Source organism: Trachymyrmex cornetzi, unplaced genomic scaffold (genome assembly GCF_001594075.2).
Source record: "Trachymyrmex cornetzi isolate Tcor2-1 unplaced genomic scaffold, Tcor1.1 scaffold147, whole genome shotgun sequence".
Taxonomy (NCBI): Eukaryota; Metazoa; Arthropoda; class Insecta; order Hymenoptera; family Formicidae; genus Trachymyrmex; species Trachymyrmex cornetzi.
This window is the reverse complement of record NW_017296059.1, coordinates 4,361,972-4,381,712: the sequence shown is the minus strand read 5'-3', so window position 1 is coordinate 4,381,712 and position 19,741 is coordinate 4,361,972. Positions and strand designations below refer to the sequence as shown.

Below are 19,741 nucleotides of genomic sequence, written 5' to 3'. Positions count from 1 at the left end.
CGATCAATCTAGAGTCTCGTGTGAACCCCATTCATGAGACAAGTGCCGAGTGTCAGATAAACGTAACCGCACTCTATGCCGTCGTACTTCGAGCACGGCCGATCATAGATTAAGACACGAGAAACGGTTATGGCTTATGACAAAAGTAATCTAGAACTTGACAGCTCAATCGGCGCGTCCAGCATACCAGCGAGGGTAAACATTGGTGCTTATGTTTCTCGGAGGCCGTGGGGCCTCCGACTGTTTAGATCAGCCGATATATCGGAGTAAGTTATTCCCCATTCCAATTCGTCGCTTGCATCATGAATTTGATCTTTTCAAGAAATTGGCTTGTTAAGTATAATAACTCCGTGGATGTACAAGGAGAAAGGTGGTTAGGTCTAATTTTATTTAAGACATTTCGAAATCATTTCGATATTGTACTGAAAAGTATTTGGTATTTGTGATTATAATCTATATAATATTGTGATAAAATAATATAAGGTAAAATTATTATACAATATTTATGATTTATTTTTATGTTATTAGTGTTGTGTATTAGTAATAATAATTATATTTATAGTTTTACTAAAAAATATATAATTGACATCGCGAAAATGATAATAAATTTTCATTAAATTATAATAATTGCAATCATTTTTTTGTCAGTATATTTATAGAAGGTATACATTTTTGATAAATTGAGATAAACATTCTTCATCTAAAAAATAAATTAAAGGGCAGTTTGATTAAAAAACAATAATTATTTTTGTAACAATTTTAATCTTTTTTAATTCTCCTTTGATTTTTATTACCGTCTTTTCCAAGAAATTGAGGGCGCTTTGTACTTATAAAAGCCAAGGCTGTATGTATTATTTTATTAATTATCGAATATTAATTCTCCTTTATCACCTTCATTCTTCTTTAAACTGAATAAATTACACTTTGTTAGCGGAGCCTCGCTGTACATCCATTTAATTTTCTCTCCGCAAAAAACTCGATAATAAGTTTTTTTTCCTCCGACAGGAGGAGGCCTTCCATCTCTTCCTGACCGCGTTTCTCGGGGTCCTTTTGCTGCGGCGCGAATCTCTCGAAAACGCGCGAGACGGATAAAAAAAAGAACGGCGGGAACGTCCGAAAGTGAGAGAGAACGCGCGAGGGAAGGGAAAGCGAGCCGGAGAGTTAATTATACGTCGTGCGAAAGAAGATTTATCGGGCGTACACACATTTTCCACGAGGCGCGAGCGCGCGCGAGTCTCCTACGCCCGCTTCACCTCGTCATCGTTGCAGCCCCTTCCGGCTCCCTCCGTCGGCGGAGCGTCCCGCGTGGGTGTCTCCTGACGACTCAATATTACTACCACAAAACATACATACGGTCGTTACCACGGGTGAGCCGCGACCATGGGCGTACCGTGGACGCGAGCGTGAAACGAGATAAGGAGACCTGGACGTCGCGGTAGAGAAGTACGGATGGGACCAAAAAAAAGTCTCTCGATGGATAACGGCGATAGTTGTGGCGCGACGGAGACCTCGGACGATACCTAAACCTCGGCAAGTTACGACGGCGGTAAACCCGCGTTGAGATTCAGGAATATATCGCGCGGTGCTCCGTCGGAATATCCTCGGCGCGCAACAAGATAAACAATCTCTCCCACGCCGCACGATCGCCGATCGATGCTAATGAAGTACCTCTCTTTCTCTCAAGGAGATTTCTCTCCCGACTACGTTTCTCTCTTTGCTCAATAACGTTTTCTCCTCGAATAAGAAACACCGTCCACGCGCGCCCGCGCTCGAGGCACGCGCTCGTGCGCGAAAAATTCTTCCGACGCGCAATCCACCTCGCGTTTCTAACGTACCGTAGAAATTTCAGGTAGGGGGATCGCTCGAATTCCCGGATCCTTCGCCGCTGCATCGGCATCCTTAGAATTCCCTGTAAAATTACTCGACACACGGATAATGCGCGCTCCGGGTGCCGCAAGGCGGATAATGCGATTACCTGCTTGAAATATTCGCGAACATCCTTTTACGCTCGGGATCACGGTTAACAAGATACTTCAATTAAGGTAACCGTAGGACGTGGCAGATTTAAAAAAGGTATATTAAACAAAAAGGAAAAAGAACATTTTGCATTTCAATGCAAAATTAATCCTTTCCTTTACAATATAAAAACAAGCTCGGCAATCTTGTTTTTGGAAACGTCTTAAAATTCTCGAAAATATATATAGCTACCTCTTATTTTCTTCCGCGATGAAGAACGCCGATTCTCTCTGGTTATGTAGTGCAGATTTTAATATAATTTGGTTGGATGCCGGCGAGCGAATAATCGAGACAGGGTGATGCATGCCTCAAGGTTCATTGTATTGTACCACGGGGGGAATCCGACATAAGGGAGGAGGAGGAGGAGGAGGAAAAGAAGAAGAAGAAGGGCTCCTTTGTGAAAGCAGCGTCAGGAAATCAGGATTGATATAGGGCTGCGGTAGGTTCGCTCGTAACTTTGTCCCGCGGTACCTGGGACTCGGTCCCGATCCATTAATCACCCTCGTACGAGGCTTGAACTCTTGGGTGATTAGCAGGCGTGAACACCAACTCACCGTAGATATATATGCGATTGGCCGCCATTGTCGACCACCGCGGACGCTCTACAACGGCGATTGAGACGTCCGTCTTCTTCGTGGATTCTGAAAACGCCGCGGTCTGGAATCAAATGCACGATTTCACGGCTAGCTCGTGCCAAGATTCTCATTTTTTCCTTGTTTCCCGCGTTCCACAAACAATTACGCCATCGCAGACATATACATACCGTTTATAACAACATTGAACGGACTCCTACACGATTAATATTATTGTACAATTATTTTGTATGGTACAATATCATTGATGCTCCCTCTAGACAATTCAAAACAAACGTTTAATATATACCGTCTAAAAATAGATCTGCTTATTGCCAGTAAAAGAAGTCAACAACGTTGAAAATTACTCGTATTACGTTTCGCATTCTCAATCAATAAATCAGCTGATGTTCTTTTGGAAATCTCAAGTACTACACTGAAAGAAAAGATTGGTTGCTGAAACAAATTAGGTGGTTAAATATGGCATAGCATTTTTAATTGGTTGCGTTAACCAATCGAAATCCTATACTGACATCGCGAATAGGCTAACACAACTAAAAATTGGCTGTTGCAATTAAAAATGCTATGTCATATTTTACCATTTAATTTGTCGCAGCAGCCAATCTTTTCTTTCAGCGTACATTCTGTAATAAATAATATATAATGTATTATTAAAATATAAACTATTACTAATATTTATATTAATAATAGAGGAAAGAAAGCAGTTATTGAAAAAGTGGAGTAATTGTAGAAAATTATTTTTTCTGTTCAGACTGAGAAATACGAAACACGATACCAGTAATTTTTAATACTACCAATTTTACTTTTTTTACTGATAGCCAAATCTATTTTTGAACACATAGACAGGCTCCACACTCTCCAAACAATCAATAACATTAATATTGATTGTCCAGGATCCACTTTAAGTTTGTAAGTAAAGATGTAGAAAATTTCTTTACATTGCTTTTTATGAATTTTCAAAAAACGTTTCATAAACATAAAGAACTTTCTTTTTCTCTGAACAATTTGGAAAAGAGATTGTAATACTTAATTATTATAAATAGTTATCCTGAGATATTACAATAAGCACAATGAAGAGAGTTTCTTTTAGACATATCTTTCGCTACAACTGTCGGTTTCAGAAACGTTTCTTTCTCGTAGACATTCGTAAGAAGATATTAACATACATTGCGTGATCAGTGAGCGGAAACGAATAGAACACAATGCGATATTAATCACTGCCTTAAAGCTTGTTTACGATAGCTATGAAAAGCCGGGCTGGTTACGCGACGCGTTTTACAAAAGGGGCGCTCGTTATTCTTATTCGTAAATGTTACGTCGGTCTTAAGTCATTCCCGTTTGTCCGGCTCCTAAAAAGATGCGCTTAATTGTACGGCGATTTAACCGGAGGGGAACCACCCGTGGGGATTGCCAGAGATTCCCGCGAGTTTCGTGGGTGTAACTTACGAGGTAATTAATGCAGCCGTAAGTTGCGAGCCTGCCTCGCAGGACGGGGGACCCGCTTCGTTCCTCTTGATGTACCCAAATCTACGTTTCTTGAGCACGACTTACGCTGGTCCACTCGAATCATTTACTGGAAACTTACCGTTACTTACCTAATGCGCGCATTTTATCAATTTAATTCTACACGGTGTAGCCAAAGTCAGTTTCTTTTATTTTATTATATATATTTAAATGCCATATTTATGCCATATTTATGTACATGAATTCTTTTGAACGTTAGAGATTTAATCCTCCATGTCAACGACATGAATCTTAAGTCTTCTGTCAGCAGTAGTCTTTGAGAAACAGCAAATTTTTTATTGTTCCGGATTATATAATCTAAAAAAAGTCTAGTACACTTGTCGAAGCTTTAACGTGTTTTTACCGTCATAAAAATCAGATTATATTTCACTTTTTCTTTATACGTTTAAATTTTTCTACCAAAATTCACAATTAAAATATTGATGGTGCCTTTAAAGATCCAAATTGCCAGCAGAGAGTTAATCTACAATTTACTCTTTACTTCCTATTACTTTTTATCTCACCTTTTTCTCTGTTCGGAACTATTTTATCAACAACCGTGTTTCTTGTCACGGTACAGGTGTTTCTCGCCTTCCGGGATTCATCATCTTTTATCTCGGGTGACAGAAAACGAAGAAACAGGATAAGAGGCAAAAAGACAAGAAGAGGTAAAAAGCGAGAAACAGAAAGCAAAGAGCACATTGTAAATTAGTCCTTAGGAGGAGAGATTTTGCAATATTAAATCTTCCCAAAAATTTCTATATGTTAATTCACTCTATTGACTTCTTGTGGCCTGATCCGTATTGTTTCCCAAACATTGTGCAATGTGTTTTATTTTCTATTCTTTCGTGGAAATTGAAATGCGCCGCGCATACCGATCCTTCTTTCACGCTCTATGCGCGTGCATCGAGATCGACTCCATCGCTCTTTCCTGTCTCATTACCGATCCGCTGTATCAAATCCGGGGCGAATATCCGGAGAACGGCTGTTCTTCGTGGAAGAGCAGAGAAGAAAGGATCGCGCCGCACAATTTTAACGACGAAAGCAGTGGATACGAAAGCACCGAAATTATTAATTAGACAGTTCTTATGTTCACGTCGCACGGCACGGTGCCGCGGAATCCACGAGGATATAAAATTAGCAATTTTATGTCGCCACCGCCGGCCGATCGGCCGATTCTCAGACTCGTGCCAATATCGATTATTGGGCTGGTTTCTTGCCCGCCTGTGAGACAATCTCTTGTATGAACTGCTCGGTAGGACTTTTTCTCACTCGCCTTTTCTTTTATTTCTCCCTTTAATCCTCCGGAGCTGACGCCAATATCTGTAACACGGTTTACTGATGCTGGATCTGTAAGACCCATTTAATTCATGTTCATGAAATAACATGAAATAATTTCAAGAAACCAAAATGATATAATAATTTGTATAAAAAAAAATGAATAGGTATATTTTAATAAAAATAATCCAAGATGTAACATAAAATTTAATTGTTTGACAATTTTAACAAGGAGATTTATAATTGAGAAGCTTATAATTAAGTGGACCCATCGTTAACTGAGGAGGGTTAATTATCTTTACGAGAGAAAATATGACGATGCGGTCGCGATGTCTTTCTTCGCCAACTAGTGGGAATTTAATTAAGAATTTACGATACGCAACGCTTGAAAGCGGAAGGCGTTATTACGAGCCGCGTATAAATCTTGCATCGGGGTATCATTAGACGCGTGGCGGAATAAGACTTTCGATTCTTTGCGCGAATTCTAGAAAAGGATTTGATGGCTTTCGTAGCAGGTAACACACCTGGGGCACGCGTGGGCCCACACACACGCGCGTACAGTCTATCACGCCTCCTCGCGTGACGTCACACCTGGCTATAATCGCCGAGATCCGCCAGGGGAAGAGAGGAGTGAAAGGGCGAGTGAAAAAAAACCCCGATGAAGGGAGAAAAAAGGAGTGACCCGAACCGGTTCACGCCAGGTCAACAGCACGCACGCCACCACCCCCGTAAGACCCATCGTACATCGACTTAATGCGTATCTACCGGGTGTACGAGTATGAATCGCGATAGAATTGGCTTTGATTATACTTTCCGGCAGAGATAAAACATAAACTCTACACAGAAAAAACAATCTTGCTGAAGTATTTAAAAATGTATCTGGATACAGATCTGAAAATAATTTTGTTGGACCATTAAAATAAATATATAGAGGACACTCAAACTGGTTGCTAAAATATCAAAACTTTTTGCAACACTGTTTAAATGTACATAATTATTTTGATGGTCCAACGAAATTATTTTCAAATCTGCATCTAGCTAAATTTTTAGACATTTCGGCAAGATTCGGTGTGTCAAAGCACCTTTTGTGTTATTGGCACGATATTTAAATATTTACAGGAAATTTAAATGTCATCGAGAAAAATGTGTATAGGAGTGCGTAATGTTTTGCTTGTCATACAAGTCATTAGCGTTATTAGTGTCGACTTGACTCGTCTTATCCGGAATTACGCCAATTACGTGAAACTCCATCGTGGTCGGTGAGATCCATCGGCATAAATCCAGAATTATCCGAGGAGACGGGCAAAAGGCCGTCGGTCCGGTCCGATAACGAGTTATTAGTCAATCGTCGATAAGCTCTTCGTCATTGAGCGCTCTTCGTTCCAAGTGGTCTCCTCTCCCTCTTTCTCTCCATTTCTCTTTCTCTCTCCATCTCCCTGCCAGTTTCACTCTTGTTGCGATTTCTCCACCGCTCAATTACCGTAAATACACGGAATAATAGCCGCGAGATTATTGGCGGCGTTTCGGAAGTTTTAATGAAAAGGACGCGCGAGCGGCAAGCCTGGTAGCAAATTATTCCGCTCGCCGAGCTGGCTTTTACTACTTCGGCGCGCATCCTGCCATTTATCATTTGCAACGTGCAATCGAAGACGGAGGGGCAGTGCGTAACGAGAATGTTGTACAAGGTTTCGAGCTGTGTACGAGCGCGCGTGCACCGTGGTGTCTTGTATAGCTGGCGAGAGAAGAGCAAAACGGCGGGATAAGCCGAAACGAGATCGCTATCGAGGCGCCGTTAGGCTGTTTGTCACCTCTCGCGAGCGCGTGGGTCGCCACCGCCGCTGTCGCCGCGCTCGTGAAACTAACTACAATGTAAGTATATCCTGTACCCTGATTCTGTAATTCTTAACGACAATGTCGGTATCGTTACATTGTCGTTGCACAGCTTTTTTACCATGTATAATATCTGCACGATGGCAACGATACTGACACTGTCATTAAGAGTTACAGAATTGGGATACTAGTCGCAAGTTCATGTACATTGAAAGGAGGGATTGGCTGCTGCAGCAAATTAGATGATAAAATATGGCATAGCATTTTTAATTAGTCGCAGCAGCCAATTTTTGATTGCAGTAGCTAATTTTTGGTTGCGTTAGCTTATCCGCAGTGTCAGTATAGGATTTCAAGAGGCACAACCAAAAAAATTGGCTGCTGCAACCAATTAATGCTACAGCCAATTAAAAATGCTATGCCATATTTTATCATCTAATTTGCTGCAGCCGATCTTTTTTTTCAGTATAATAATAGATATAATAAACGCACGAATGCGTTTATTATACCGTTCAATTTGTGTGCCTCTACAATGCTCTGCCTTGTATATCTTCTTTACAAGATGCATTATAAATTTGCATTAAATGAGAAAGACTCAATGAGAAAGTTAAATGGAAACCTTGAGAATAAGTGACAATATAAAGGAAGCATCATTACAAAATATGTATTTAGTTAATTAGATTATATCTCTATATATATAGCTGATATAGCACGATAATAAAACGCAACTCATTTCATCACGAATAAATTATCGAAAGAGTATCGTGCATTTTTCGAAACCCACATAGAAAGAACGATTTTGCTGAAGTATTAAAAAATTTAGGTAGATACAGATCTCAAAATAATTTTATTGGACCTACCAATAATTATTGCAATATTGGAAACTCAAGTATGACGAGCAATGTTGCAAAAAGTTATTCAATTTAAACATCCTACATAATTATTTGGAGAGTCCAATCAAATTATTTTTAGATCTGTACAAAATTTTGCCCATTTAAAGCAGAAAGGTTTTCGCCCATCCCTTCTCATTAATCAAGCTTACGCTTCATTCTCCATCTTATCTATTTAAACACTCGTATTATTCAGTCCCGACCAACCGCGTTTATCATTTATCATTTTTCTCGAACATATCCGGAGATATGGTGAGAATGTCGAGGATAAATCGAAAGGTATACCACTGGTAGCGGCTTATTAACGAATCACTGCAAGACTGTTCGTCATCTCACGCTTGGATAGTTATGCCGAGGCATAAACTCGCCTTGCCGACACGCGACCTACACATGGCGGCGCGCGACAGCTCTTCCTGTCCTTTTCCCACTCATATAAGAACGGCACTTGCCAGACGAGTATCCTTTTTCCCTCTTTTCCTCCCCCCCCCCCTCTCTCACTCACTCACTCACTCACTCACTGACTCACTCTTTCTCTTTCTTTCTGTCTCCCCCAACCCTCACGGCGAGAAAGCCCGTCCCTCTCGCCACCCACCGATCCAACAGCGAGAACTCGCGATGGCATAAGGGAATAAGACGGAAATAAGATACGACACAGCTGATACGCCTTCGCCCACCGATCACGCGTGCTAGGTGTACGCCAGAGATTGTCGATGATGTCATTCTCGACTATGGATCTACTCGTGGCGAGCCAAGTGCAGGACATTGGTTGACCGATTATAGATACTCGGATACGAAGGGCGCCGACAAGGAAAACTTTCAATGGAGCATGCAAATTTCATTATCGATTCGTAACTAGTGCGAGACGCATTTCAATTGAGTGCTTTGATAATACCTGTAGACAGTCACGACACGCACTCTTTACCATTCAGAGAAAACTAGTGAGCGAGGAAATGATGTAAGAACTGACGTAAAGAATCAGCTGTGGTATGACAATACGTTTTTCCCAGTTTGCATAACTGCTTTCTTATGTATACATTTTTTTTATCAATATATAATTTAACAAATAGTATATAATCTCTCTTATTAGTGTGTAATCACGATCACCTTTCGACTAGTATTCCACTGGAGATCGACAGCTCTTCTGTCAGAGATCCCACTATCTTGCCGGAGATATCTTTCCAAAATCCGGAGAAATATCGACGTGTGTACTTAAAAAAATTTTTTTCGTGTGCCAGAGAGTTGGAATCTCCTCCGATACCAATCGTGTATCTGATCTCAGTAATGTGGCCTAACATCGTTACATGCGCGATCATTATGAGACACTGTGCACTGAGAAAAACGTCTGGTTGAAAATGGACGAACCAGAAAGTTTTAATTATACAAAATATCTATCAGAGCTACAGTTAACAACTAGAATTGTAGTCGATTTAATAAAAAAATTCTTATTCATCCATTTTCAACCAATTAGAATTTTAATTAATTTAACCAAACATTTTTTTAGTGTATATCTTTCTTTTTCACGCTAACTGAGGCTGTGATCAAAGTCTCGTTATAAATGCTTTGAAGCGTTTGATTGGCCAATCGGAAGAAAGAATTTTACAAATTGACCAATTAAGAACGTTTTAAAGCATTTGTAACATCGCGTTGACCGTACATTAAATTGACCAAGTATCAGTATTTTCATAAGAGGCATCGTCATTATCGCAGTCTATTTAGAATTAATGCTTTCAAATTACTTATATCCGCAATCATTGCAAAATGGTAACGTTCCAATTACATGGGTCAACCTCGACAAATTGAGAGTATTAATTTTTTTTCATAACGACTTCATTAATATCGTAGTCCGTTCAGAATTATTGCCCTCAAATTACTTATTCGCAATAACTGGAAAACGATATATGGGTCAATCTCGGTAAATTCGCTCGACAAACCCCGACCGGACGAAATTCGTGTCGGCGACAAAGTGAAGGGAGGTTTGTGTGTTGTTCGGAGCAAGCTGCGCCGGTGGTATCAATCATCCTGTATGACCGAGAGCGAGACTTTCACCACGACGACGACAACGGAGAGACGTCGATGCGGCCGGTCATACGAAATCCTAACGGCGTGCGCTACAAAACTTTTCGATTTGACGACCATTCTTCTGCGCGATCACCTCGTGGTCGTTCGCGTCCACCCACGATTCATCATCGTGCTACCATCGCCAAGGAGAAATCGCGCGGCGATTCAATGGTATCGTTGATCCGTTCCGCACGGCGGGGATCGGTAGCACATTCGATCCGGCCGATCGAACATGCGCTCGATCAAGACGATCTCCGCTCGCGTCCCGCCTACACACGATCACTGAGATAGCGAGATGATGAAGAAATAAGTCTCCGAACGGAAGAAGACGCCGAGTTTGTATGTCGGTGCCGTCGACTTTTCATGGATCATCAAATAAATTTGGAGAATTGCTCTCATATAAAAAATATTCTATTGCTAAGAAAAGCGATTGTACTTCTTTCTTTTAAGTAACGATTATCTTTAACAAGAAATATTTTCTTGATAATAATCTTAAAATATACTCACAAATTTTGAAAAATTTATTATTATATACTCAAAATAAAAATTTATTTTTTAAAGATTATTTTATAAAATCGAAGAAGTGACTTTTATAAGTAAATCAAATTTGTTTTAATTTAACAATCTTGATTGAAGTATTAAATTTACTAAGATTTAGAATATATCTTGATACAAGTAAAATACTTACGCCATCCTCCGCGAATGTTGATGCATAAATCATATATTCTGAATGCAATAGATGTAATTTGCAAACAATTGGAATATACTCACCAAGCGAAGTTAAAACATTCGACTCTGGATTTAAGATTTCTTCAGTTGCGGAAGTCAAGTACAAACTACCTGTACCTTAACTTTGTTTGCTGAATACATCCCAATTGTTTGCGAATTATATCTTGTGTTAGGAATATATAATTGACGCACCAACATCCGCGGAGATACACAAGTATTTTATTTGTATTAGATTTATTCTTTGAGCTGCATAAATATCTATTATTATTTTATTTTAATTTGAAATGTATAATTATAATAATTCTATTATCTAACGTGATAATTTCATATATTTGAAACATAAATGCATCATTTTCCGCGCTAACATATATCAATACATTTAATAGAAAAGGCTTCATGATGATGTATCTTGCGAAGAGTCAGGAGAGAACACAACGCGAAAGGGCGCGTTAAAAGCTACCACTGATGCGCTGCGCCATATTTCTCAGGACGAATTTTATTGAGGAAGTTAGGCGGAGAGCCGGTGAAGAAGGAAGAGAGGAGGGCCGGGAAGTATTGAATTCATCGGTACGCATTGTCGACAAGATATACGAAGCTGGGGGTTACGGGTTAAGTGGGCCCTGTACCTCCGGTAAATAAGTCTCCCCGCGCCTCGTAGCGTTTCGCGCGAGCGAGTGAACGAGCGAGTGGACGCGTGTGAGCGTCGCGGACCCATGCATGCATGCATGCACGCATGCATCCGTTGTCTCTCGCGTGCCTCCGAGAGTGCATACTGGCCAACCGCGCTTTCTCAGGGCAATTTATAATCGTACGGATTCAATGCGAGCCGTGTGGAACGCCCCGAGAACAAAGAGACACTCCGTAGTAGTAGACGCGAGGCGCAACGCGGCGCGGCGCTCAACTCTCTCGACTCTTCCTCTCGGGTCTTCCTCGGCAGGAAGGATTCCGTCGGGAGGAATCGCCGCCTTCGCTAACGTTGATTAGTCGCTTGAGTACGCGCACGGAGTACTCGTTAGAGTGATTCTTCGGGATCCCGGACGTTGGTACCACCCCCCCGAGACCTTCTTCTTTCTCTCTTGTAGCCGCGTCGCGCCCCTCGACTCCAATTAGAACTTTACGACTTGCAGCGGGATGTTAAATAACTGAAACCGCGCGCGCGTCGCGTGGTATATCCGGGGGACGCATTCCGCGATTAATTTGTGTTTCACGCATTATTATTGTCTTTACAATAATATTTGCGTGACCAACCGTGAGAGGAGACCGGTTCCTTACTCACGCGACAACGGTAAACCTCAGGGCTGATTGTGTTCCACCGAGACTTGAGTTCCACCGAGTCGAACGTTCGACGTTCTTTAAGATTCATTTCTTAGGCCTTTTTCCTTCTACGACTATTAGTTTTAGTATCGCGACTACTATATTTATATCTTTACGCACGTCAACTTATTTGCTGTTAAAACGATTAAAAGGATATTTTCTGTGTTTTATTAAGAATAAACTAAAGACACGATGCGTGCAAGGAAAAAAACAGTTTAACTAAAGTATCTAAAAATTAAGGTATACTTCAAAAAATATTGAATTTAACACCATGCGGTTTCTATGTATAATTCTCACTATATTAATGCTGATATTAACATCAACATGATATGGATTTAAAATTCCTGATGTTTGTGTCAACATCATCAATAGTGTTTAAAATTCATGGTGTTAAATCCATACCAATATTTTTTAGATTGTAGATACAGATCTGAAAATAGTTTTGCTGGATTATCAAAATAATTTAGAATGCTCGAACTTTTTGCAGCATTGCTCATCATGCTTAAGTTTCCTACATAACGATTTGAATAGATTCTCATCAAAATTATTTTCAGATTTGTATCTACGAGTACCTAATTTTTAGATATCTGTGTACGATTTCGATAGAGACCGCAGGAAAACAGGGGGAGGAGGATAAACGTTGTTGATTTCTGAGATCAGAGATCGTATCTGTAATCCATGGTGAAGCGATCCTGGGTACAATCCAGGGAAAAGGGATCTCTGTGCGTGGATATTGTTTGTACGTAACTTACATATACAGGAAGACTGAGTACAAAGCGGCGGTTCCACGTGACCCACGACCTCGCCTCTAATGAGCGGCAAAGCTTACGGCTATTGTAAGAGAACCTCCTCCTCCCCCGTCGCCGAGGGCTTAACTCTCCGTTTTCTTCGTGCTCTGCCCTCCACCCGAATCCTTTCTTCTGCCTGACCGTGCTCTCGTACGTTTAACTTGAATACAATAAGACAGAAGAAAATTCAATCCTCCTCCGTCCCTATGATTCCGCATACATTTATCATAGTTTGCGTATGCTAACTTGCTCATGCTACAAAAGGAGATTAAGCGAATCTCTTTGTGCAAGAATTAATTTACAAAGTGCGTCGAAACGTCCGCAATCGATTTAGTATTTAGCTTCTGATGCTAAATAAAGATATTAGATTTTTAATTGAAGGGCTTGCTATGGATTTTAATCCACATTTTATAAAAATAGATACAATAAGCTTTGAAGTTAAAGTGATGGGGAAAATACATTTATTTGCACATGCTATAAAAACTGTCTTTTATTTTGGCACGTGTCCGACAAGGTTTTATTACAAGTTGCATAGTGAATAAGGAATATGGGAAGAATAACATTTTTCTTGTATTCGACAGTTAGATTACCGATTGATAGAAAAAATACAAATCACTGCATGATATCATAACAGCGATAACAGTGATTAGCACAATCTTCGGAACAAATAGAGGTCATTCATCCATTTCTACCAGTATCTATCATATATTCGATTACGTTGTGGGTTAGCTTATTATTGCAGCAAGCCCTTTAATTTTTAAATATTTTATAAACCGAAATAAAATAGCCTCGCTAGATTCGCAAGTTGTAACTAACTAATAATATCATAATCTACGATATCTATAGATATATACAGACATCGTAGATTAGGGGTGTGCTAGATGATAACGTCTTCGATATTTCGCGCAAAGTCTCCGCGAGTCGCGATAACCGCACGGTCATCGTCAAGAGGAAGATCAGTGATTCCACGAAGCAATCGACAGAGAAAAAAAAAAGGATAAGAGGCACAACGGGAGAGAGACGACCCGACCCGAGCAAACCCGCGAGTTCGCCGCACCGTTCTTGTTGAGCGAATCGACAAGACGGGCGCGGCGAAGGGGAACACCCTGTACATGCCGACGACATTCCCGAAGTGCAGCGTGCAGTTTTTCGCGGCTACCAGTGCAGCGGGTAGCCTGTGACGAGCGAGCGAGTGACTCAGAAGCTTCGAGGTAGACGCAAGGGCGAAGCAAACACGCACGTGCTCTCTCGCGTATGCGTCTCTACGTGCATCCGCGTACACGTGTATACACGCGCGCGCTCCGTGCGTGCGTGCGTTGCGTACGTGCGCCTGCAGCCGGATCACGGAGAGGAGAGGAAAAAGGGAGAAGGGAAGCGCGAGATTTATTTGCCCGAATTTCGATGGCCGCGGCTGTGCTGTGACCGCGCCGCTTCCGAAGAATGCATCTCGCATTCGGGATCTTTCGCGGAATATGTCTTACGGCGGATTCTCCCGAAGGGGTTCCCCTCGAGTTCGACCGTTGCTTTTCCACCACCGAGTCCACTCTCGTCGCGCCGGGAGTCTTCAATGTTCGCTTTGTTTAAAGGACGAGGTCAAAGACACGACTAAATATTTCGAACATTTTTGCGAATTATTCGAAAATTTTACGAGCTCGTGATGCACTCTGAGGTTGAGATCCTTTAAAATTTTTGTCATTAGTTTTATATATTTTTTGAAAATTTTCCAAGTTTAAATCTATGAAAATAAGATGGTAAAATATAAAATTATTCCAAATCATTGTTATTTAAAAATTAGGAAAAGTTTCAAGATCACTAGGACTTGTACGTCCCAGTGAGTTAAGCTCTCTGCTATCCAAGTTGGACTTTAAAGTCTATATTTTGATTTTTGTAAATCTTGCACTTTAAAAAATATGGATGTAGATTTAACACCATACGGTGTATATATAATTTTAACTGTGTTAATATTAAAGGTGAGAATCAATTTAAACATGATATTACCAATATAATTAATATTAATAGTACAAATTTAAAATCCATGGTGTTAAATCCATATCCATATTTTCAGGAGTGTGTTAGATAAATTCAAATCTGTAAAAGATCATTAAAATACAATCCGACTTCTACGTAATAGTAAACACTAATTGTTACAGTTTTCGCAAGAATTTTTTTAGATTTTTATACAATCCAAAATATTATAAAAATCTACACTGAAACTCAAAGACCCCAGTAGATTGTTGACGAAAGTGCGAAACTTCACATGGCTGACGTAAGTTTAAATTCAATAATTAATTGTTATCAACGGACTCACAGTCGTTATTCCCAAGCTGAATCGCAACGATGTCCTATAAATCAATATGTAACCAATGATCGGAGAGACATACGTCTCGCCGATGATATATCGTTTTGTCGTGGATTCTCTCGAATCGGCACTATTAGGCCGTCGACATTGTCGATACTTTTTGTGGGGGAAGAAGTCACGCGAGGTGGACCTCGCGTGTCCCTTGTGTCCCGTAAACGACGACTAGTACCGCGATTAACTAATGTGTCGGACCGGTTAGGAGCGTATTGATCAGAGACCGAGACTAGATTTATGTCGGCGAATGATTCACGGCACGTGATTTACAGCGGATTGTCCGGTGCGCACGCATACTGATTGAGCATTTATGCCGCTCTCCCGGCACTCTGCGGCACACTAATCATTTATTGGGTTAAGGTGAAATCCTCCTTCCCTCTGCCGGAGGGTACAATTCGATTTCTTATCCCTTTCTGCTCCGGCCTTGTGCTTCAGCATTTCGATTACGTGGCAAATGCACGGAATCGAAGACTCGTCGTTACAGAAAAAAATTGAAACTATTGATTTGAAATATCACGGATTTCAAATTATTCAATTTACAAATGAATTTCCGGCATTTAATCTTTTATTATTTACATGAAATATCCAGGACGTCCCCGTCTCATAAATTTGTTCAATGTATTAATTTTATTTGTATACATTATATATTAATACAAATTGTTTCACAGTATAAAAATTTTTTTTGCATTTATGAATGTTTATCTGAAGGTATAGAATATTATCTATCTTTATTTATAATTGTAAATCTTCAAAGACAGAAATAAAAATTGAGATATAAAATGTGAGAATATCAGAAATCTCACGTGAATGATTACGTTAAAAAATATATTGAAAAATCAAGCAAGTAATGTAAAATATTTTTTTTTGCTTTGTATACTCTCCTCACGTGACATATTTAAATACTTTTACATTTTCTGAAATTTGATAAGTAATTTATTGAAATTTCTCAGGAAATCGAGTTACGGAATCGAAGTTACGTAGGTACTCGATTCGCAGTGTTTATGTAAAGTGCAGACACAGCAGTCAGCGTGGTTACGTTTTAGAAAGCGCGTTCACCCTAACGGCGCGTCGCAAAAATCGCGTTTCCGTCGCCGATCGGAGTATTCGAAAGTCCTTTGGGAGCAGCGCTCCTTGTTTTTCATCTCTCGCTCTGTTCGATCCTCGATTACGAAGGCAGGACACGCGTCTCGCCTATAGAATGTCGCCGTAACGAAGGGGCCTCTTCTCTTTCTCTCTCTTGTCTCCTTCCATGCGTCCTCGCGAGGATACACTGCAGCTCCTTTACCTCCTCAGCATCTCGCCGGGTGATCCCTCGGTACCGATGAACGTTTAAATTAGGCAGGGAATCCCTCGGAATGTGCGAAAGAAACGACGAGATCGGCATTCCGCGAGGTTTTGATACGCCTTTGGGCGTATCGTGCTCATGGGGCATTATTAGCCCTTATGCGGCAGGAATGACTCTTAAGGGCCCGACCCGCGATCCTTCGCGCCGCGGCTTCGGAACATTTTGCACATTTTAAATCCTGCCCGCGAGAAGCGACTTGTCCACGATGACATCTTCGCTTTACTACATATGTAACTTTTTTTCTTTATATTCATATTTATTATGCTATTATTTATTTGTACAAGTACTTAATTTAATAATAAATTATTCATTTTAGTTTATTTTCGCAAATTCTTTACACTGTTTTAAGACAGTGCTTAGTAGCATCAATATCATTAAGTTGTTGTCAATTTAATTTGTGATATTTTCCTTACAAAAATCTAATATCAAGCAATTTATTACTGCAGTAATTACTTACTTATTTGGAGTATTAAAAACACTGTACTATTTTTAATACTTAAAATAAGTAATTAATTGCTATCTTTCAATATTAAATTAGCCAGTATTAGATTTTTGTAAAAGTATTATTCCAGTTTCAATTTAAGATTGCGTTTCAAGATCAAAAATTAAACCAACGCGCAATTTACAGAACTGGATATGTATATAAAATTCTCACCAAAATATTATTAAGCACTAAGATCGAACTCGAATCAAATAAGATATTTTTCTACTTAGTTACGTAAGCTGTGTTATTCACATATCGGACTAACGTTATTTATTGTTATTCAATAATTAATATTTGAGCCGTAATATTCAAATCAAACTAACTTTACACCTCTTCTGTTTTTTTCAGAGTCTGGCCACAGGTTGGACAGCGGCTCCCCGTTTTGGAGGATTCAACTTGACCAGGACCTTCTGGATACCATCAGCGCGATCTATCCGGAGTGGTTTAAGGTAAGGCCTATTTTACCCTTCTCTCACGCCATACGAGAATCAACATATGCTCATTGAACGAATTCGGGATAACGAGGTACGCTCGTACAGGATTACACTAACAGTCGAGCAGCATCGACGTCGTCCCCTACATCCGCAAGTGCTTCCGGCGCGCAATCCTGCAACGATAGCGCCGCCGTGGTCGTCGTCACCGGCGGTGAGCACAAGGTCGCCAAAAGCGACGCCAAGTCGAAGTCAAAAGCGAAAAAAGCGGACGGCCATAAGGATAAGGACCGGGACAGGAAGGACCCTAGGCGCGACGCCAAGGACGAGAGGTGAGATAATTTGCGTGCTGTATGTAGATTACACGACGTGGAGAGCAAGAAGCTGAGACTCACCAAGGTGGAGAAGGCTTGAGTTATATCGACTGAATATTAATAAAACCTTGTAAAATGAGGAGAATATCCGAGTCGCGTTATCACCTTCCACCAGCTTCCACGCGAGTATAACCGGTATGCACGCGTCTCGCGTACAAATAGAAGTAATGGATAAAGTACGCGTGTTCTCGATCGCACGCTGGGCGTAAGGCAGGGCGTTATCGTGATCAAGAAATAGACGCGTCGTCGCTCGGCACCTGCCTCGATTATTTTAACAAGCTCCACGAACTCCTCCCTGACGCTTTGTCGCCCATCACCCGCGTCATTATCTCAGGAGACGTTATTTCTATTAGGGCATTGCACCGCGCCGATTTTGCAGAAACGCAACAGGAAGAAGATAACTTGCTAAGTAACTGATTACCGTACGGGTCTGAGAGACACTCTTACCTGAGAGTCTTGCAACTCTCATAAAACTCTAAAACGCAGAAACCTGGATTTAATAATAATATTTTAATGCTAATGATATTAATACTTTGACTAGATATATCTGAGTGACGCATGACTTTCTGCAAGAACCTCGTCATCTATTTGTGAGTCACGGTTTTATATCTACCTACCCGATTCAGAATGATTTATTATTATTATTATTTTACTTGTAAGTGTTAAAGATATTTAAATACAGTCTGACAGTTACAATGTTTTAACTAGCACTTGAATTTAACAGTCAAATATAACTTTATAACTGTAATATCAAACAAGGACTACGCGAGATGATAAAGCCCTGAATTAATCTTTTCATTAAAGCTTCTATTCATTCTATCATCATCATATTACTATCTCAAATTGTGATGTCAGAAGCGAGAAGTTATATAATAATTCTTGCAAAATAAATTAATGTGGAAAATATGTTTTATACAAAATAATACTAATCGCAATTTATAGAATAAACTTGTAAAATATATAAAACTCTCTCTTCTTGTTTCGTTAATTAATAAATATACCATATATCGGGAAATGAATTATACATAATAAAAAAAAACGAAATAAGCTACATTCATAAACTGTCAAATTAATAATATATAGAAATAAATATGATTTAATTTCTTTCCGAAACAAAAAGACAGTATACTTTATAAATCTATTTTATCGATTAAAAATGCTTTTATGAAAAATATCACTATTCAAATATAATTTGCAAAAATTTGTATTGTTTTCTCGCTTCTGACAGCATAATTTGAGATAGTAACGATAAGTAACCAAGAATCTTATATAAATTAGATAATATTCGATTACTCGCTCAATGCTTGATTTTAAATAATAATTAAGCAGTTTGATTTAAGATTTTTCTATTACAAGTCGCTTAAATGAGAGACAGCAGGATTAGTCCGCAAACACAATAGAGTAGTAAGCCTTAAGCCTTAAGAAATTGATCAATCACGGTTGAATGTGAGAAGAATAATCGACTATGATTGGTTAATTCCTTAAGACTTAAAGCTTACTACTCTATTGTGTTTGCGGACTTAGTGTTCTCGCGGACCTCCGCACACCTCAATTCACTGCTGCGAGTTGCGAGATCGCACGGGATGCTAGGGCCGCGCCGAGCGGACGATTAACCCGCAATTTAGTATCAGTACCACGTGTAATCGTTACGCGAGAATATAAACGCTCTTAACGACCGGCTTCCTATCTCCAGCTGTGACGAGTAATCTTTTCTCGGAACTTTCTCCTCGGCGTACTTAAACTCACCGGGCCGTTGGT

At 40.0% G+C, this 19,741-nt stretch overlaps 1 protein-coding gene across 3 annotated transcripts in view; it reads left to right on the top strand.

Moving 5' to 3' along the window:
* The window catches only part of LOC108757857 (MKL/myocardin-like protein 1), a 223,559-nt gene that overhangs the window by 127,315 nt on the left and 76,503 nt on the right, over positions 1-19,741 (top strand). For all 3 annotated transcript variants that reach the window (XM_018502517.1, XM_018502515.1, XM_018502514.1), the window contains exons 2-3: positions 17,527-17,627; positions 17,718-17,941. Coding sequence is in view for 2 of the 3 variants with exons in the window: in XM_018502515.1 (XP_018358017.1) it covers positions 17,527-17,627; positions 17,718-17,941 (325 nt within the window). In the remaining variant the exon portion in view is untranslated. The remainder of the gene's footprint in view (positions 1-17,526; positions 17,628-17,717; positions 17,942-19,741) is intronic.